At 42.5% G+C, this 21,995-nt stretch overlaps 1 protein-coding gene across 1 annotated transcript in view; it reads right to left on the bottom strand.

Annotated features, from left to right (window-relative positions):
- Positions 1-8,926: 8,926 nt before the first annotated feature.
- Positions 8,927-21,995, bottom strand: part of LOC147669078 (apolipoprotein L5-like) — a 198,569-nt gene continuing 185,500 nt past the window's right edge. The window contains exon 12 of the mRNA XM_086948239.1: positions 8,927-10,189. Within this exon, the coding sequence (XP_086804365.1) occupies positions 9,280-10,189 (910 nt within the window). The 3' untranslated portion in view covers positions 8,927-9,279. The remainder of the gene's footprint in view (positions 10,190-21,995) is intronic.

The raw sequence follows: 21,995 nt of genomic DNA, 5'->3' as shown, positions 1-21,995 counted from the left end.
CTTAGCGTGCATATACCCCCTTTACTTATACAGTCCTATCAATTTAAAGTATTAGCATATGCGGATGATGTGGCTGTGGTCACGCCGAATCCAGCAGTAGAGATGCCAGCAATTGAACAACTAGCCACAATTTTTGGTAGGCCATCTGGCTATAAGTTGAACTCTGCCAAGACTCAGCTGCTAAGTATAAACATTCCGAATTTCACTGATCCAAGGCTGTGCCAAGAAGTTATATACTTAGGGGTTAAATTACGAACATGCACTACCACTTTGGTTAAAGTAAACTGGGATCAACTGTTGGTCGGTGCTAAGAAACAACTAGATCGGGCTGAATGCCTACATCTTTCCCTAGTAGGGCGATGTAATATATTAAAGATGCTGATATTGCCTTAAATTTTATATTTTTTTCGCTGTATACCCTTGGAGATCCCTAAAGTTAGATTGGCACAATTACAAGCAATTTGTATGAGTTTTATGTGGTCAGGGAAAAAAGCACGACGGGCTAGGCATCTCATGATATTGCCGAAAAAGTTAGGAGGATTTTCGGTACCAGACTTTGTACTATATTACTATCCATGTAGGTTACAAGGGATGGGTATCTTGTTGACAGGAATAGCACCAGAGCATTTGGCAGAATGTCCCTCGATATATCAAATGTTATTGGGTATAAAAGCAAAAAATCTCTTATTTCTCTATCTTGAATGGAGCTATTACAAGTGAACACGGTTTAAGATTTTAGAAGCGGCGTATAAGGTTTGGCGAGCAGTTAGAGATATGTTTGCCTTCGAGAAAATCTCTTATTACACACCGTTGGTATTGCCAATATTTCTACCAGTTGATCTATGGGATAGAGTGGTGTATAACTGGAGGGGGAGAGGAATAAGAGTGGTGGGAGATCTGTATTCCGATGGTGCTCTCAAATCTTTTGAAAAGTTACGCGTGCAATATCAACTTCCCAGAGAGCATTTTTCTAAATATCTCCAGATTAGGCAGTTTTTAGAGAAAAGTGGCATTTCTTTTCAACCAAATCCCCTGATTGAGGCTAATACAAGAAGAGCAAAGATAGGTATCTTATATAATCTGATGTTAAATACAAAAGCCAATGATATTGAACAACAGAATCTTAAATGGGGGACTAAATTAGATAGACAAGATATTCAAATTGAAATCTCTTTGGATATGGCGACAGACTTATTTCTATCTACAAAGCTCCTTGCTCAACATTTCAAATCCCTCTTTAATCTATATTATACACCTGATAAGGTCTCTAAATGGTCTGGGGATGCTATAGGGAAATGCTTCTGATGTGGTCACAGTTCTGCAAATGACGTGCATATTTTTTTTATGTGTCCACCACTGGCTCCTCTTCTGTTGCAGATAGAACGATTTTTATCGGAAATTGTAGGTAGTCAAATTCAACTATCTGCACTCAGATTCTTTTGGGGGTAGAAATGGGATCAAAGGATACTGGAACTGCAAAGCAACATGCTAAATTAATATTTGTAGTGACTGCTGTGTATAGACTGTGTATTGCTTCGTACTGGTTACAACAAGAACCACCCTCATTTGTGGAATCGCGGTCCAGATTCTTTGTTACTCATAATATGGAGCACAGTCTGTATGCGTTGAAGGGCTTACGTAAAAAGAAACTTGCCGCACAAATATGGGGCAGAGTCACACATTATGTGGAGTTATAAAATAGGGTTATATCTCCTTATTAGTGCCTGCCCGCAGAATTAAGCCACTGTCTGAATTTCTCCTTTATTTATTTATTTATTTTTTCTCTTTCTCTCTAATAGACCAATGTGTTAAGTTAATATCTATATACAGTCTTTTCCTCTTTTACTCATTTTTTTTACTCATAATTATTTATTCTCTTCTTGTGGACTGTTCATGATATATTCTGTAAATTTTGATTGATCTAAAAAGTGATGTTATTATTTGTGTAATATGCTAATAAGCTATGATCTATGTTGTGTTTATCTGTACTTATTGGAATGTCTCATACCAAATGCTTCATGTATAAAAAAAAAATATATATTTTTTTTTATTCTCATCTTATTTATGGTGTTTATCTCCTTCCAGCTGTTTCCTTGCAGTGTGTCATCTCCTTCTATGTATCACCCTCCCAACCCTCTAATATGTGTAAGTTTGTCACGTGGAATGTTTGTGGTCTTGGACACCCCGTCAAAAGACAAAAGGTACTTTCTCATTTATCAAAATTAAATGCTCGGGTCTCTTTTATTCAAGAAACGCATTGTAATGAAATTGAATTGCTCCAGTTAAAACGACAATAGGTGGGTTAAGTTGTGTTTTCTCCTGCAATTGGCAATAAGGGGGCTGTAGCTATATTGTTTAATAAATCATTACATGTGCAAATTGTGTCTAGACAGAATGAAACTGATGGACGATGGGTAATGGCTACAGTTGTTATACAAAATAAAGAATTAGGGCCATATGTATCATGCAAAATTACGATCGCAAACGCCGAAAGGCAAATCTGCGTGCAAAATAAGGAATTGCTAAATTTGCAATTCCTTATTTTTCTATTACATTTAAGGTATAGCAAAATTAGCGATTCCTTAAATACAATGTAAGAAGCACCAAAAAAGTGCAATTTTGCCTTAACTAATCGCAAATTACCACCAACTTCAAGTTGATGGTAATTTGTGATTTCTTTGAAAAATTCACTGTTTTGCATTTTTCAAAGTGCAATATGAAGCACATACATGCATGTATGTGCTCAACATGTGCACCCATGCCTTTTTCAGGGGTGCAACAGGTGTCCTTTTGACACACTTGCACCCTTGAAATTGTATTCTCAATTTGTGATTCTCTAATTGCTAATCGCAAATCGAGAATATCTTCCCATTTAGGCCCATAGGAATGAATGGGAAGGTATTCCTTAATTGCGAATCGCAATTTGACATTCGCAATTAAGGAATATGTAGGATTCACAAAATTGATTGCAAATCCTACATACATACATAGCATTTTGCGATTCTCAAATAGCGATTCCCAAACAATCGCTATTTGAGAATCTCAAAAGAGGATTTTGATACATATGGCCTTAGACCTTTTGAACATTTATGGCCCAGTCAAACCTGACCCTGAATTTTGGAATACTGTCAAGATTTTACTTGCTTCAATTGATTGTACGAATATTGTAGTTGCTGGTGATTTTAATCAAAGGATAGGCCTTATTCTGACAGACAATCCAGGTGCAAATTTAATCCGGATAAATCCCACAAAGCCATTCAATCTGCCAATGCCTCTCATTCATTATATGATGCTTGGAAAACCTGTAACCCTGACTCCCTTGAATTTACGTTTTTTTCAAATGTTCATCAAACTCGCTCCAGGATTGATTATATTTTGGTTGGTAGATCCCTTCTCCCATCGCATTTGTCGTCGGAGATTGGATCTATTTTCATTTCTGATCACGCACCTGTTTTGTCTGTTTTGGACCTCTCCTTAAGTTCCCCTAAATTTAGCCGCTGGAAGGTAAATAATAATTTTTTATTGTCTGATACCCCTTTCATTACAGAAGCTACTAAGTTTATTAATGATTTTTTACATTTAATAACCCCTCTCACACCTTCTAATAATTGGGAAGCCTTTAAGGCCTCTTTTCGAGCTTTCACTATTTCATATGTTGCGAAGAAAAAGAAAACTACTCGAAATAAGTATACAACATTATTACAACAACTAAAATTATTGGAACATACCTATTTTACTTCTAAATCCCCTTCTGCCCTTCATGACTTGATTAAGGCCAAATCTGAACTTAATAAGTTGGCTACAGTTGACGCTTGTAATGTCCTTCTTAAAATGAAATCTAAATACCATGGGTGCCAAAATAAAGTCGCTAAGATGTTTGCCAATTACTTAAAAATTAAATTTGAGTGCAAAAATATTGGACCCATTCTAAATGAAGCTACTAATATCCTTGCTTCATCGGACGAGGATATTGCTAATGTATTTCATGATTACTATCAATCACTATACTCTGATGATACGAATCCTTCTACTCAAAATTTGGATACCTTCTTTTCTGGCCTCCCCACTCCTCCTTCCCTACCTAATGAATTTAATTTATTGGAGAGGGATGTTACTTTACAGGAGGTAACTGATGCTATTAAATCTCTGAAAAATCAAAAGCACCAGGACCTGATGGCCTTTCTGTTGAATTTTACTCCACCTTTCCTCTATTTTTACTCCCAAACGCTTGGCTCTCTTTAATTCCTTAATTGCTGAATCCAAAGCCTCTGGTTCCTTTATGGAAGCCTTGATTGTTCTTATCCTTAAACCTGATAAGGATCCCTTCCTTTGTAAAAACTACTGCCTCATATCATTTAATTAACTAAGATTGTATGATATTCTCTAAAGTTTTTGCCACTCGTCTTGACACCATTATCCCATTATTGGTTAAAACTAATCAAGCAGGTTTTATTAAGGGCACATTGGCTGAGGATAATGCTTGAATGTTTGCCAATGTCATTTTCTTAGGAACAAAATGTAAATCCCCTCTAGCAGCGCTGTCCCCGGATGCCGAAAAGGCTTTTGAACGAATTAATTGGCAATTCATGTTTAAAACATTTCGATGGTTCGGATTCTGCCCAACTTCTATTTCCTATATTAAATTGTTTTGCTCCCACCCGTGCTAGTATCTTTGTAAATAATCGTTTCTCTAATTTTTTTTCTTTATCTAGAGGTACATGTCTGGGTTGTCCTCTTTCTCCTTTCTTATTCACTTCATGTCTTAAACCCTTCCTTGAGCGTATCCGTGTTAACACACATATCTCTGGCCTCACACATAATTCTCTAGAAACCAAAATGTCAGCATATGCTGATGATATATTAATTCACATGTCTAATCCTCTCACTTCCCTTCCTCTCTTTTTGGATGAGGTTCTTTTGTATTTTAGTATTTCTGGGTATAAATTGAACTTCTCAAAAACAGAATTACTGCAGCTGAATTCCTTATGCTAACAATATATGTTTAAGGACGCAAATTTTACTTGGTGTCCTACAAAAATCAAATACCTTCGTATCTGGTTCTCCGCTACTTTACCTGTCACAATTAGACACAGGTTTAATGCATTATTCACCAAGATTCAGACTCTCTTACTTTCCTGGTCTCCTCTCCACATGTCCTGGTGAGGTAGGCTTGACACCATTAAAATGATAATTGTACCTCATATCCTCTATACATTATACATGTTGCCTTTTCGAAACCCTCTCTCATATTTCTCACAAATCAACTCCATCTGGACAAACATCCACGCATTTCCCTTACAAAGCTCACACATCCCAAGTCCAAAGGAGGTGTGCGTTTTCCTGATTTTAAAGCCTAACATAATGAATTTTTAATCAAACAGTTTTTTGCCCTTTCCTATGAATTTGCAGACACCCCTATACCCAGATGGATTACTTTTGATTGCTCCATATTGAAAAAAAATATTAATTTACATGTCTAATTGTACTTTCATATCTAATAATCCTATTTTAAAATATTCCAAAAACCTACTATACAACATATTTGTTGATGGTCTCGACCCATTCCAATGTTTTTTATCCTCTACTCTCTGGTATAACAAATACATTAAATGCAAAAGTAAATAATTCTACTACAAACACTAGAAGGAGAAGGGAATTATTTTTGCCCATCAACTCATTCATCAAAACTCTGTTATTCCTTTTTCTGAATTAAAATTGCAATATCATTTACCAGACACATTCCTTCAGGAATATATTTTAATTTCAACAGGCTTGCAATCTCACTCATATACCTTTGATCTCTCTAATGTTTCGGCTTCGCTTACTCCACCTACACCGCTATATAATATTTCTCAGGAACACAAACCTAAAGCAGCTCCTATTTATAAATATTGCCATTGCATGTTACTGAACAACCTAAATCCCTTACAGAATTAGCCTGGGAAACTGACTTATCCTTCTCAATATCTGTCTCTTGTTGGGATAAATTATGGTCTAAGTCAGGGGTACTCATAGTACGGCCTGCGGGCTGCCAGCGGCCCGGCAAAACCTCCACTTGAGGCCCGCGGACCTTACAGACGATTTACTCATATTTAAAAAAAAAAGAATTAAAGAGTGTCAGCAAACACTGTGCGCAGCGACTCTGAGAGACTCTGCTGCTCTGTGGGGACCCGGGCATTCCAGTGATAGTCAGAGTGCAGCTGCAGGGGCCTAAGAGGTAAAATACAAAAGCCTCATTAACAATCAAATGGTCTTTTAAAGACCTCTGAAGTGCTCGGGTGCGGCTGTGTGTGTGTGCCAGGAAGCTGTCTCAGCCCGGGCACACACAGGCAGGGTGAGATGAAGAGGGTGACAGAGGGAGGTAGAGGGACACAGACAGAGGGTGGGAGGGAAAGGGAGGGAGACAGAGGAAGAGCGAGGGAGGGAGTGAAAGGGAGGGAGAGTGAGGGAGGGAGGGAGAGGGACGGAGAGTGAGGGAGGGAGGGAAAGGGAGGGAGAGCGAGGGAGAGTGAGAGAGGGAGGGAAAGGGAGGCAGACAGAGGGAGAGGGAGGGAGGGAGGTCAGGAGAGGGAGGGAGGGAAATGGAGGGGAAGGGACAGAGAGCGAGGAAGGGAGGGAAATAGAGGCAGACACAGAGGGAGGGAAAGGGAGGGAGAACAAGGGAGGTAGAGCGAGGGAGAACGAGAGAGGGAGGGAAAGGGAGGCAGACAGAGGGAGAGCGAGAGAGGGACGGAAAGGGAGGGGGAGGGAGAGCGAGAGAGGGAAAGGGAGGGAGAGTGAGGGAGGGAGGGAAAGGGAGGCAGACAGAGGGAGAGCGAGGGAGAGAGGGAAAGGGAGGCAGACAGACGGAGAGGGAGGGAGGGAAAGGAGGGAGGGAAAGGGAGGCAGGCAGGGAGAGCGAGGGAGGGAGGGAAAGGGAGGCAGAGAGAGGGAGACAGAGAAAGGGAGACAGACAGAGGGAGACAAAGCGAGGGAGAGTGAGCAAGGGAGGAAGGGAAAGGGAGGGAGAGGCACGGAGAGCGAGGGAGGGAAATGGAGGTATACAGAGGGCGGAGAGGGAGGGTGACAGTAAGGGAGGTGGAGGGGGAGGGAGGGGGAGGGAGAGCGAGGGAGGGAGAGCAAAGGAGAGTGAGAGAGGGAGGGAAAGGGAGGCAGACAGAGGGAGAGCGAGGGAAAGGAGTGAGGGAGAGTGAGGGAAAGGGAGGAAGGGAAAGGGAGGGGGAGGGACGGAGAGCAAGGTAGGAAGGGAAAGGGAGTCAGATACAGAGGGAGGGAGGTGGAGGGAGGGAGACAGGATGGGAGGGGGAGGGAGAGCGAGGGAGGGAGGTGGAGGGAGGGAGACAGCAAGGGAGGGGGAGGGAGAGCGAGGGAGGGAGGGAAAGGGAGGCAGACAGAGGGAGAGCAATGAGGGAGGGAAAGGGAGGCAGACAGAGGGAGAGCGATAGAGGGAGGGAAAGGGAGGCAGACAGAGGGAGAGCAAGGGAGGGAGGGAAAGGGAGGCAGACAGAGGGAGAGCAAGGGAGGGAGGGAAAGGGAGGCAGAGAGGGAGAGCGAGGGAGGGAAAGAGAGGCAGAGAGAGGGAGACTGACAGAGGGAGACAAAGAGGGGGAGAGGGAAGGAGACAGAGAAAAGGAGCAGAAGGGAGACAAAGAGAGGGAGAGGGAGGGAGACAGAGGGTGACAGACAGAGGGCGGGAGGAGGGAGGGGAGAGGGAGGGTGACAGACAGAGGGAGGAGGGAGGGAGGAGGGTGACAGACAGAGGGAGGGATGAGTGAGACAGACAGAGGGAGGGAGGAGGGTGACAGAGGGAGGAGGGTGACAGAGTGAGTAAGGCAACAGAATGAGGAGGGCGACAGAGTGAAGGAGACAGAGCGGGAGAGGGAAGGAGAGAGAGGGAGAAAGAGTGGGAGATGGAAGGAGATAGAGGTAGACAGAGAGGGAGAGGGAAGGAGCGAGAGTGAGACCAAGGGAGAGGGAGACAGAGAGGGAGAGGAGACAGAGAGAGGGAGACAGAGAGAGAGAGAGAGGGGGAGTGAGACAGTCAGAGTGAGTGAGACAGAGGGAGTCAGGGAGGGAGAGAGAGGGAGTGAGAGGGAGTGAGACAGTCTGAGTGAGACAGAGGGAGAAATAGGGAGAGATGGAGGGAGAGAGGGAGGGAGAGAGGTAGAGAGAGGGAGAGAGAGGTTGAAAGAGGGAGAGAGAGATGTGTGTATGCCGGGCCTGGTGGCTCAGTGGATGAAGGCGTCCGCTGCAGGGACCTATGTTCAACATCATGGTCACAGGTTTTTTTGTTGCTCTAGCGCCGCCCCCTGCCCCACTAACCCCGCCCCCACCGGTGCGGGCCTTGGACACATACCACACTGTAAATTTGGCCCCCGAGAGAAACATTGTGAGGACCCTTGGTCCAAGTTTTTCAAAATTTCAGCTGCTGTTCGTATAACTTAATCGCTATACTTTATTTACAATAGAGCAGTGATTACTCCTGTTTGTATATCCAATTTTTCCCCTTCCTCATCTCCCTTGTGCTGGTCTTGTTCTGAATATACCGGGACTTTAACTCATCAAATTTATGAATGTTCTAATGTTTTGACCTTTTGGCATTCTATTTGGTCTACATGTATGAACATTTTCAAATGTGATATAACTATCATTGCAAAATGTTTGTTTTTATTCATCTTCACCTGATTTAGATGATTGTACTCCTATATTGTTATTGTTCAACCTATTTATTGCATTAGCATTTAAAGTTATTCTGTCATGCTGGAAAGATAATTCCAAATTATTCTCATTGATTTGGTAGAATTTCATTTGTGATGAACATAGAATTGCTACTGTTTCTTCTTCTACTCTATCCCAGAAAAGTAAATCAGATCTTCTGTGGCTACCTTTTACACCTTATCTTGCTTCACATGCTCCAATGGCTAAATTTATTTTTTTCTTTTTCTACTGTTCTCATATTTTATCCTATACACTTATACCTTCCTTCTTCTTCTTTTCTTTTATGTTCACCTTCCCTCCCTTTCTTTTACTTTCTCTCTCTTTTCCTAGTAGCATTTTCTCTTCTCACATTTATGTATCACATGCTCATATGTTATTTGTCATTTGTTTATTGCTCTGATAATGTTGTTACCTTTTCTTTTTCTTGCTTTTCTTGTTATTTTTAAAACACAATAAAATCCTTAAACATAAAAAAAGGTTAACCAAAGATGGAATCTAGTGGTTTTTGGTATGCAGCTGTGAACCGATAAAGAAAGAGCTACGGTTTCAATGGTTTATGTTTTAGGTTTTAGAGTTTTTGTTGGTGACACACATTGTACCCTCCACCTCATGTCCACCCTTTGGACTGTCAGTAATTTCTTTTCTTCTCTCAGTGCCTAAAATCGCATTGCCCTGAGGTCGTCTCATGATGAGCCTTTCCATTTTGTCAGCTATTTCACGAATTTTTGACGCCATATCTGATTTTGCGCCCTTATGCATGTTGATAGAACCCCTTACTATGTCAAAGATATCCAAAGGCAGAAAGATTGCACCAGCGATGCCGGTGGCCTTTGCTGCTGTCCCAGCTGCAGCCCGTGCCCCCGCCTTGGCAGCCCCAGCAGCAGCGGCTCGGATTATATCATCCAGCAGACTTGTAATCAGCAGAGTCAGGGATCTTATAAAGTTTTTTACAAAATTAGATGCATCAATTTTGAAATTGTTGTTACCCATTGCTGTCACATTGAAGAATTCCCATTTAATGTCCTCTAATTCTTTCAGCAAACGTTCTCGAGACTCATCGTTTACTTGAGTTAAAATATACTGCGCATATTCATCTATCACTTTCCATACTCCGTCAAGGTCCTCTGTAGAGGACCTCAAGATCTCCTGCACATCCTTTTTATCAGTTGAATTGCTCTTGGCCTCGGCAGCGCCTGCTGCAACATTAGTGACCCCCCCAGTAACAGCCACTCCGGCCCCAACTGCAGACACTACTAAAGATGCCCCCAGAGTAAAGGGGATCAAGGCGAGCCCCACAATGGAGATGATGCCCCCAGCTGCGCTCACTGAAGTGCCCGTCAGCTTGGCAATGCTGGCTCCTTTGTGAAACTTGTCGACGGCGTCAGCGATGGTGCGCAGGTCCCTGATGTGCTGAACCATCGCCTCTCGTTTCTCAGCCAGAAATCTCTTGAGCTCATCTACCTTCTTCCGCCTTTAAAAAGGGAAAGAGAGATCACATCAATACACAGACTAGGCACAACAATGTCACATTAAAGTATGCTGAGACAGCTCTGTTAAAGAAACAACTCTGAAGACAGATGGGATAGATTTATACAGTCATTAGGGGAGGCTTCAAAGAGGGCTAGTGTTTGCCAGACCACTGCTGACAGACAGCTAAAAGGTGACATTGCAGGCTGTGTGGCTGTAATGTATCAAGAAGCAGCAGAGGGAAATGGCAAATCATTCCCTTTTAGAGGGAGGGAAACAAAAGAAAATTTAGATTAAGGTACCATGAAGCAGAAGGTGGCATAAAGCACTTGCCGTCCAGGCCTCCATCAGGATCTCCCAGTTTACCTCTACCAGTGCTTGACCATCTCTAACAGAGACATGACCTGTGGCAGAGCTCTGGCACTGCCAGTGGTCAAACAACAGATCACAAGGACTGACCCAGGTAAGTGTATAAAACAAAGGAACAATGCCCCCATGGGTCACAGCTAAACTGCAGATCTATCGCATCAGCGGCACCAGAACCACCATGGATATGATAGTGTATCCAGAAAGGAAACAAAGGGTCTGAAACATCATTGCAGTGATATATATGTATTCTCACAGCATCATGATATCAATCAAGGTGGCTTGATCAGTGTCTATTCTGCTGGCAATTCATTTTCTCACTAACCTCTTGCATCTATGTTTCGCTGTGCTGAGTTCTGGGGTGTACCAGCTGGCTTGGTTGGTGGATCCGTGCATTTTGGCTGGTTTGGAGGGGGTGACTCAGCCAGCGGCACTGGTGATCCAGGTGTTGAAGTTCTTTCCTGCCGGGTCCAGGTTGGTGGCAACGGATATCTGGGTGATGCTGATGGTGTCAGTCCATTGTTGTTATGTGACCTTAGTCCAGCTGTGAAAAGGGGTGCAGTGGCTGTTGGGGGATGTGAGGAGGGCTGGAAATGGTGAAGTTCACAATGAAATGTAGTCATGGCTGCTTCTTTATAGAGGTGGCGCACAGTGTGATGTGTGGTCTCTGACTCCTTATCTTGTACTGTACTCATGGCTACGTCTTTATGGGGGGGCACAGTGTGATCCGTAGTCTCTGACTCCTTATCTTGTACTGTACTCATGGCTACGTCTTTATGGGGGCGCACAGTGTGATCTGTAGTCTCTGACTCCTTATCTTGTACTGTGCTCATGGCTACGTCTTTATGGGGGCGCACAGTGTGATGTGTGGTCTCTGACTCCTTATCTTGTACTGTACTCATGGCTACGTCTTTATGGGGAGGTACAGTGTGATCTGTAGTCTCTGACTCCTTATCTTGAACTGTACTCATGGCTACGTCTTTATGGGGGCGCACAGTGTGATCTGTGGTCTCTGACTCCTTATCTTGTACTGTACTCATGGCTACGTCTTTATGGGCGCGCACAGTGTGATCTGTAGTCTCTGACTTCTTATATTGTACTGTGCTCATGGCTACGTCTTTATGGGGGCGCACAGTGTGATCTGTAGTCTCTGACTCCTTATCTTGTACTGTACTCATGGCTGCTTCTTTATGGGGGCCCACAGTGTGATCTGTAGTCTCTGACTCCTTATCTTGTACTGTACTCATGGCTACGTCTTTATGGGGGTGCACAGTGTGATCTGTGGTCTCTGACTCCTTATCTTGTTCTGTACTCATGGCTGCTTCTTTATGGGGGCGCACAGTGTGACCTGTGGTCTCTGACTCCTTATCTTGTACTGTACTCATGGCTGCTTCTTTATGGGGGCGCACAGTGTGATCTGTGGTCTCTGACTCCTTATCTTGTACTGTACTCCCTGGCTGCTTCTTTATGGGGGCGCACAGTGTGATCTGTGGTCTCTGACTCCTTATCTTGTACTGTACTCATGGCTGTTTCTTTATGGGGGCGCACAGTGTGATCTGTGGGCTCTGAGTCCTTATCTTGTACTGTACTCATGGCTGCTTCTTTATGGGGGCACAGTGTGATCTGTAGTCTCTGACTCCTTATCTTGTACTGTACTCATGGCTACGTCTTTATGGGGGTGCACAGCGTGATCTGTGGTCTCTGACTCCTTATCTTGTACTGTACTCATGGCTACGTCTTTATGGGGGCGCACAGTGTGATTTGTGGTCTCTGACTCCTTATCTTGTACTGTACTCATGGCTACGTCTTTATGGGGGCGCACAGTATGGTCTGTGGTCTCTGACTCCTTATCTTGTACTGTATTCCGTGGCTGCTTCTTTGTGGGGGGGCACAGTGTGATCTGTAGTCTCTGACTCCTTATCTTGTACTGTACTCATGGCTACGTCTTTATGGGGGCGCACAGTGTGATCTGTGGTCTCTGACTCCTTATCTTGTACTGTACTCATGGCTACGTCTTTATGGGGCACACAGTGTGATTTGTGGTCTCTGACTCCTTATCTTGCACTGTACTCCGTGGCTGCTTCTTTATGGGGGGCACAGTGTGGTCTGTGGTCTCTGACTCCTTATATTGTACTGTACTCCGTGGCTGCTTCTTTATGGGGGGCACAGTGTGGTCTGTGGTCTCTGACTCTTTATCTTTTACTGTACTCATGGCTGCTTCTTTATGGGGGGCACAGTGTGATCTGTAGTCTCTGACTCCTTATCTTGTACTGTACTCATGGCTACGTCTTTATGGGGGCGCAAAGTGTGATCTGTGGTCTCTGACTCTTTATCTTGTACTGTACTCATGGCTACGTCTTTGTGGGGGCGCACAGTGTGATTTGTGGTCTCTGACTCCTTATCTTGTACTGTACTCCGTGGCTGCTTCTTTATGGGGGGCACAGTATGGTCTGTGGTCTCTGACTCCTTATCTTGTACTGTACTCATGGCTGCTTCTTTATGGGGGCGCACAGTGTGATCTGTGATCTCTGACTCCTTATCTTGTACTGTACTCCTGGCTGCTTTTTTATAGAGGTGGCGCACAGTGTTATCTGTAGTCTCTGACTCCTTATCTTGTACTGTACTCATGGCTACGTCTTTATGGGGGCGCACAGTGTGATGTGTGGTCTCTGACTCCTTATCTTGTACTGTACTCATGGCTACGTCTTTATGGGGGGGCACAGTGTGATCCGTAGTCTCTGACTCCTTATCTTGTACTGTACTCATGGCTACGTCTTTATGGGGGCGCACAGTGTGATCTGTAGTCTCTGACTCCTTATCTTGTACTGTGCTCATGGCTACGTCTTTATGGGGGCGCACAGTGTGATGTGTGGTCTCTGACTCCTTATCTTGTACTGTACTCATGGCTACGTCTTTATGGGGAGGTACAGTGTGATCTGTAGTCTCTGACTCCTTATCTTGAACTGTACTCATGGCTACGTCTTTATGGGGGCGCACAGTGTGATCTGTGGTCTCTGACTCCTTATCTTGTACTGTACTCATGGCTACGTCTTTATGGGGGCGCACAGTGTGATCTGTAGTCTCTGACTTCTTATATTGTACTGTGCTCATGGCTACGTCTTTATGGGGGCGCACAGTGTGATCTGTAGTCTCTGACTCCTTATCTTGTACTGTACTCATGGCTGCTTCTTTATGGGGGCCCACAGTGTGATCTGTAGTCTCTGACTCCTTATCTTGTACTGTACTCATGGCTACGTCTTTATGGGGGTGCACAGTGTGATCTGTGGTCTCTGACTCCTTATCTTGTTCTGTACTCATGGCTGCTTCTTTATGGGGGCGCACAGTGTGACCTGTGGTCTCTGACTCCTTATCTTGTACTGTACTCATGGCTGCTTCTTTATGGGGGCGCACAGTGTGATCTGTGGTCTCTGACTCCTTATCTTGTACTGTACTCCCTGGCTGCTTCTTTATGGGGGCGCACAGTGTGATCTGTGGTCTCTGACTCCTTATCTTGTACTGTACTCATGGCTGTTTCTTTATGGGGGCGCACAGTGTGATCTGTGGGCTCTGAGTCCTTATCTTGTACTGTACTCATGGCTGCTTCTTTATGGGGGCACAGTGTGATCTGTAGTCTCTGACTCCTTATCTTGTACTGTACTCATGGCTACGTCTTTATGGGGGTGCACAGCGTGATCTGTGGTCTCTGACTCCTTATCTTGTACTGTACTCATGGCTACGTCTTTATGGGGGCGCACAGTGTGATTTGTGGTCTCTGACTCCTTATCTTGTACTGTACTCATGGCTACGTCTTTATGGGGGCGCACAGTATGGTCTGTGGTCTCTGACTCCTTATCTTGTACTGTATTCCGTGGCTGCTTCTTTGTGGGGGGGCACAGTGTGATCTGTAGTCTCTGACTCCTTATCTTGTACTGTACTCATGGCTACGTCTTTATGGGGGCGCACAGTGTGATCTGTGGTCTCTGACTCCTTATCTTGTACTGTACTCATGGCTACGTCTTTATGGGGCACACAGTGTGATTTGTGGTCTCTGACTCCTTATCTTGTACTGTACTCCGTGGCTGCTTCTTTATGGGGGGCACAGTGTGGTCTGTGGTCTCTGACTCCTTATATTGTACTGTACTCCGTGGCTGCTTCTTTATGGGGGGCACAGTGTGGTCTGTGGTCTCTGACTCTTTATCTTTTACTGTACTCATGGCTGCTTCTTTATGGGCGGCACAGTGTGATCTGTAGTCTCTGACTCCTTATCTTGTACTGTACTCATGGCTACGTCTTTATGGGGGCGCAAAGTGTGATCTGTGGTCTCTGACTCTTTATCTTGTACTGTACTCATGGCTACGTCTTTGTGGGGGCGCACAGTGTGATTTGTGGTCTCTGACTCCTTATCTTGTACTGTACTCCGTGGCTGCTTCTTTATGGGGGGCACAGTATGGTCTGTGGTCTCTGACTCCTTATCTTGTACTGTACTCATGGCTGCTTCTTTATGGGGGCGCACAGTGTGATCTGTGATCTCTGACTCCTTATCTTGTACTGTACTCCTGGCTGCTTTTTTATAGAGGTGGCGCACAGTGTTATCTGTAGTCTCTGACTCCTTATCTTGTACTGTACTCATGGCTACGTCTTTATGGGGGCGCACAGTGTGATCTGTGGTCTCTGACTCCTTATCTTGTACTGTACTCATGGCTGCTTCTTTATGGGGCACACAGTGTGATTTGTTGTCTCTGATTCTTTATCTTGTACTGTACTGTAGTATTGTGTTTATATTAGTATGTTTACTTTTTGAGAATTCCTCTAGGAATTCTCATGGTTCATTCTCTGTAGAATGTATTCTGCACTATGTTCTCTGCTTGGGCTGTATATCTTTGAAATGTTGTTTGTTTTGTTACATCTTGAAAGATCAGTTGTGAGCAGTTGCTCTGCTGATCTTCAAGAAGGTGGATGCTCCAATAAACACCTCTTCTCTACAAACTTGGATTTACTTGGATTTTATTTCCTCTTGAACCCCTACTACATATTGGCGACATTTGGGATATTTTTTATGTGTTTGGAGCATCTACTGATCTATATTTGGAAGTTATTATTTTATTTTTGTCAATTTTTAAGTCATTGGTAATGGATTTAAATTATGGATTTTAGACTTCCTTGCAGTGCACTCAGGAAATTAATCTATCAATGGATTGTTCCAGATTATGCTCATTTTCAAGTAAGATTTGAGTATTTTACAAGTTTTCAACGAAAATATATATGCTGTTATTTTCTGGAAAAAAAGTTTAGAATTTCGTTTGAAAAGCGTTGTTGAATTCCCGATATTTTATCTCAGCAACACTCTTTCATCACAATTGAACTGAAGCTGATTGGAGTTATTGCTGTTTATCTAGACTTTAACTACAGCTACAGGCATTGTACTTTTCCTGCCACTGGAGTGTGTTGCAGCGATTAAAATTGCCTGATTGTGTGGAAGACGGAGGATTTTTGGAAGACTTAGAGATCGTAAGAACATTTTACCGCGGTCGTCCTGCACACGCACATTTGGAGTCTGTGTATATTTAAAAGAGAACGTACCGTGAAGTCCGCATCTTTTGGAACCTGGAACTGATCTCTTCGTCGAACTCGCCGCTCCTCTTTCGATTGTCAAGCTACGTTCCTGGCACGTCGCGGTGACGCGCACACCTCCTCTTTAACATTCTCTTTTGCGTGGTGTTGTCATCACACTTGGGCGGCCATTTTGTTGGTTGCTTAGCAACCGAACGAAGATTTATACGAACATTTGTACTGCCTATTTATACTATTTTTGACCCTTTTTAATGAGAAAATATCCATATATTGTAACATTGCATCTTATTATTGTTGTAGTAGCTATTTATCTTTTAAGTATTATTATTTAATTGTTATATTTATGAATTACAGCTTATTCTTATATGATGAGTACTGTGTGTGGCACACCCCGCCTCCTTTTTATTCAGGTCCCAATCAGCCCACCATGAAATGGGAAAACTGGTATAGATTATTTGATCATTATTTATTAGCTATTGATGGTGCAAGTTTTACTGCTTCTAGAAAATTAGCTATTTTGCTAAACACTTTAGGGGGTCATGCTGAGGATGTGTTTATTCATTTGCCAGTCTCTACTACTCCTAGTGGAATGGACAGTGGAGATTATGATTGTTTTACAGAAGCTATTGACAGGTTAAAAAAAAGGTTTACTGAACAGTCTCATATAGTCATGGAAAGGTATAATTTCTACACTAGACATCAATTACTTAACGAACCTGTTGATACTTATGTTGAGTGTCTTAGAGTTTTAGCTGCTGACTGTGATTTTGGGGATCAAGTTGATAAATATATTAGAGATCAACTGATTATTCGCTGTTCAAATAGAAAGATTCAGGAGCAGTTACTTAGACAATGCAATCCGTCTTTAGAGGAAACGATAAGGATTGCAAAAAGTGTGAAACGATCTATTATTTCCTTCAACACTATCAATGTTGACAAAATTACTACTGGTGTTGCTACGGTTAATGTGAAAGATGTAAAAACCCAATTTGTTTCTAACAGCAAGAATGCGTTTTAAAAATCTTATGTTCAAGATAATGTGAAGTCACATATTAATTCTAAAAAGATTTTTTGCAATCGTTGTGGTTCAAGAGCACATACTTTTCAATGCAAACAGTGTCCAGCTAGGGGCAAAGAATGTTTTAAATGTAAAAAAATTGGTCATTTTGGGACATATTGTTTATCCAATAAGAGGGTTGCTGTTCTTTCTGAGCCTGAGGATCAGGAAGAAACATCTACAGAAATTTTTTGTGATAATGAGATTTTTGCTGTCACTGAAGTTCATACATTGGGACAAGTTATTACCAATGAAGGTGATGTTGATTCTGAACCTTACATCCCTCCAGTATGTACCATTTCAGTAGAAGGAAGGGATATTGAAGTTAAGGCAGACTCTGGGTCTCCTTATACTATTATTTCTGATTCTTTCTTTTATAAATCTTGGGATAACAAACCTTTACTTCCAAATGATATTCGTGTTTTTGGTTTGGGTGGAAAAGAAATTCATATGTTGGGCTATTTTATTTCTGATATTATTTTTAGGCATAAAACTATTTCTGGAAAAGTTTATGTCGCAGTAGATGGTTTGCAAGTACTTGGGTGGAAACACCAAAGAAAATGTGACATTACTTTGTGTCCCAATGCTAAGGTTCAAGTGTGTTTCTTTGAAGATTTGCATGTGAACAGTATTGAAAATGGAAATAATGGATGTTCTATTTCAGACATTATCAGTAAGCACAGCAATATTTAAAAAAAAAACTTGGTAAGGTTAAAGGATTTTCACACAAAATTGTGCTTAAAAGAATGCAGTACCTTCAAAACATAAATTGAGAAATGTTCCTTTATCAGTCAGAGGTGAACTATCTGAAATGATTAAAAAATTATGTAAGGAAGGTGTTATTGAACCTGTTAATGCCTCTGAATGGGTTTCTCCCATAGTTTTAGTTACAAAAAAAAATGGCGAGCTTAGAATATGCATGGATTTGAGGTCTGTAAATAAACAAATTGTCATGGAGTGTCATCCGTTGCCTAAAATACAAGATTTATTAACAAAATTGGATGGGGCAAGAATTTTTAGCAGCATAGATTTGAAGTTTGCTTACCATCAGGTAGAACTTACAGAAGATTCACGAGACATTACAACATTCATTACTCCTGATGGCACGTTTAGATATATTAGGATGCCATTTGGGCTTTCATCTGCAGCCTCAGTGTTTCAGAAATTGATGAATTCTCTATTAAAGGATATTGATAATGTTATGGCCTTTCAGGATGACATTTTAGTATTTTCTGATTCAGTTATACAACACAGAGATATCCTTGACAGAGTATTGTCTATTTTAAATGAAAGAGGTATGACTATTAGGTTTAGATAAATGCAAATTTTTTGCATCAGAGGTTGAATATCTGGGACATATGATTAATTCGCAAGGTATTTTTCCTAAAAATGATCTTCTTGCTTCCATCAAACAAATGTGTGAACCTAAAGACAAAGATCAACTTAAATCATTTTTAGGTTTGTGTGAGTATTACTCAAGATTTGTTCAGCAATTTTCAGATATTGTTTTACCTTTGAGATTACTTCTGAAAAAGGGATGTACATTTGAGTGGAGTGATGTGCATTCTAAGTCTTTCTCTACTACTAAATCTGCCATTATTGATTGCAAACCTCTTTCTCCTTTTTCTTCTAATGCTTCAAGCGTAATTACTGCTGATACTAGCGCCACTGGGCTTGGTGCTGTGTTGAGTCAGGTTAAAAATGATAAAGAGGTAACAATTGCTTTTGTATCAAGACCTTTGTCAACTGCTGAGGTAAAGTACTCTACGATTGAGAGAGAGGCTTTAGGGTGTTCATGGGCTGTTGAACATTTTAAAACCTATTTGTGGGGTAAGTCTTTTAAAATTAAGACTGATAATAAACCCTTAATTTCTTTATTATCTAACAATGGTGTTGGAAAAGCATCTTCTAGGTTGGTCCGTATTTTGGCAAAATTATACGAGGATAATTTTGACATTGTTTATATTCCTGGTTCAGAAAATACCAGAGCCAACTGTTTTTCAAGGTTGTTACCATGTGTCAGTTTTCCTAATCATTCGGAGAGTTTTGATGAATGCGTTGTAGCATCTGTTGATGATGTTGTTCTTTCCATGTCAGATTTGGTTACGAAAGATGAGTGGTCCAAAGCTATGGATTTGGATGATCAACTTAAGTTAGTCTGTGAACATATGATGGATTGTTGGCCAGTTGAGAAATATCTTTCAAAAGATCTTGTTGTGTTTTTGAAAGTTAGAGATGACTTGACTTGTAATGGAAATTTGGTTTTGAAGGGGGATTGCTTTGTACCACAGGTTTCTATTAGACAAAAGATTATTTCTATTGCTCATCTTGGTCATTTAGGACAATCTAGTACCATTAAAAAGATTAGAGATATTTTTTGGTGGCCTTATATGGATGATCAAATTGTTCAGTTTATCAAAAAGTGTTCTTATGTGCTAATTCGGATAAAGTTTTGAAGCCCTTACATTCAAATGTTGTGAAAGTTCTCTCTAAAAGGCAGAGATTTGTTCCTCGGAAGTTTGATAATTTTGTTTTGTACAAATAATTTTTATATATATTTTTCTTTTTGTTTATAAAGGGAGGGGATGTGTAGTATTGTGTTTATATTAGAATGTTTACTATTTGAGAATTCCTCTAGGAATTCTCATGGTTCATTCTCTGTAGAATGTATTCTGCACTATGTTCTCTTCTTGGGCTGTATATCTTTGAAATGTTGTTTGTTTTGTTTCATCTTGAAAGATCAGTTGTGAGCAGTTGCTCTGCTGATCTTCAAGAAGGTGGATGCTCCAATAAACACCTCTTCTCAACAAACTTGGATTTACTTGGATTGTATTTCCTCTTGAACCCCTACTACATGTACTCACGGCTGCTTCTTGATGGGGGCGCACAGTGTGATCTGTGGTCTGTGACTCCTTATCCTGTACTGTACTCATGGCTGCTTCTTTATGGGGCACACAGTGTGATTTGTGGTCTCTGACTCCTTATCTTGTACTGTACTCCGTGGCTGCTTCTTTATGGGGGGGGGCACAGTGTGATCTGTGGTCTCTGAGTACTTATCTTGTTCTGTACTCCATGGCTGATTCTTTATGGGGGGCACAGTGTGATCTGTGGTCTCTGACTCCTTATCTTCTACTGTACTCATGGCTGCTTCTTTATGGGGGCGCACAGTGTGATCTGTAGTCTCTGACTCCTTATCTTGTACTGTACTCATGGCTACGTCTTTATGGGGGCACACAGTGTGATCTGTGGTCCCTGACTCCTTATCTTGTACTATACTCATGGCTGCTTCTTTATGGGGGCTCACAGTGTGGTCTGTGGTCTCTGTGTCCTTATCTTGTACTGTAATCATGGCTGCTTCTTTATGGGGTGCACAGTGTGATCAGTGGTCTCTGATTCTTTATCTTGTACTGTACTCATGGCTGCTTGCTTATGGGGGGGCACAGTGTGATCTGTAGTCTCTGACTCCTTATCTTGTACTGTATTCATGGCTACATTTTTATGGGGGCGCACAGTGTGATCTGTGGTCTCTGACTCCTTATCTTGTAGTGTACTCATGGCTGCTTCTTTATGGGGGCGCACAGTGTGATCTGTGGTCTCTGACTCCTTATCTTGTACTGTACTCATGGCTGCTTTTTAATGTGGGCGCACAGTGTGATCTGTGGTCTCTGACTCCTTATCTTGTACTGTACTCCGTGGCTGCTTCTTTATGGGGGGGCACAGTGTGGTCTGTGGTCTCTGATTCCTTATCTTGTTCTGTACTCATGGCTGCTTCTTTATGGGGCTGCACAGTGTGATTTGTGGTCTCTGACTACTTATCTTGTACTGTACTCCGTGGCTGCTTCTTTATGGGGGGGCACAGTGTGGTCTGTGGTCTCTGATTCCTTATCTTGTTCTGTACTCATGGCTGCTTCTTTATGGGGGGGCACAGTGTGGTCTGAGGTCTCTGACTCCTTATCTTGTTCTGTACTCATGGCTGCTTCTTTATGGGGGCGCACAGTGTGATCTGTGGTCTCTGACTACTTATCTTGTACTGTACTCATGGCTGCTTCTTTATGGGGCACACAGTGTGATTTGTGGTCTCTGACTCCCTATCTTATACTCTACTCATGGCTGCTTCTTTATGGGGGGGGCACAGTGTGGTCTGTGGTCTCTGACTCCTTATCTTATTCTGTACTCATGGCTGCTTCTTTATGGGGGGCGCACAGTGTGATCTGTGGTCTCTGACTCCTTATCTTGTACTGTACTCATGGCTGCTTCTTTATGGGGGCGCACAGTGTGATCTGTGGTCTCTGATTCTTTATCTTGTACTGTACTCTTGGCTGCTTCTTCATGGGGGCGCACAGTGTGATCTGTGGTCTCTGACTCCTTATCTTCTACTGTACTCATGGCTGCTTCTTTATGGGGGCGCACAGTGTGATCTGTAGTCTCTGACTCCTTATCTTGTACTGTACTCATGGCTACGTCTTTATGGGGGCGCACAGTGTGATCTGTGGTCTCATACTCCTTATCTTGTACTGTACTCATGGCTGCTTTTTCATGGGGCACACAGTGTGATCTGTGGTCTCTGACTCCTTATCTTCTACTGTACTCATGGCTGCTTCTTTATGGGGGCGCACAGTGTGGTCTGTGGTCTCTGACTCCTTATCTTGTACTGTACTCATGGCTGCTTCTTTATGGGGGCGCACAGTGTGGTCTGTGGTCTCTGACTCCTTATCTTGTTCTGTACTCATGGCTGCTTATTTATGGGGGCGCACAGTGTGATCTGTGGTCTCTGACTCCTTATCTTGTTCTTTACTCATGGCTGTTTCTTTATGTG

The sequence above is a fragment of the Lissotriton vulgaris genome, unplaced genomic scaffold (assembly GCF_964263255.1).
Source record: "Lissotriton vulgaris unplaced genomic scaffold, aLisVul1.2 SCAFFOLD_227, whole genome shotgun sequence".
NCBI lineage: Eukaryota > Metazoa > Chordata > Amphibia > Caudata > Salamandridae > Lissotriton > Lissotriton vulgaris.
The sequence above is the reverse complement of the archived record's forward strand: the minus strand, read 5'-3'. Positions and strand labels throughout refer to the sequence as shown.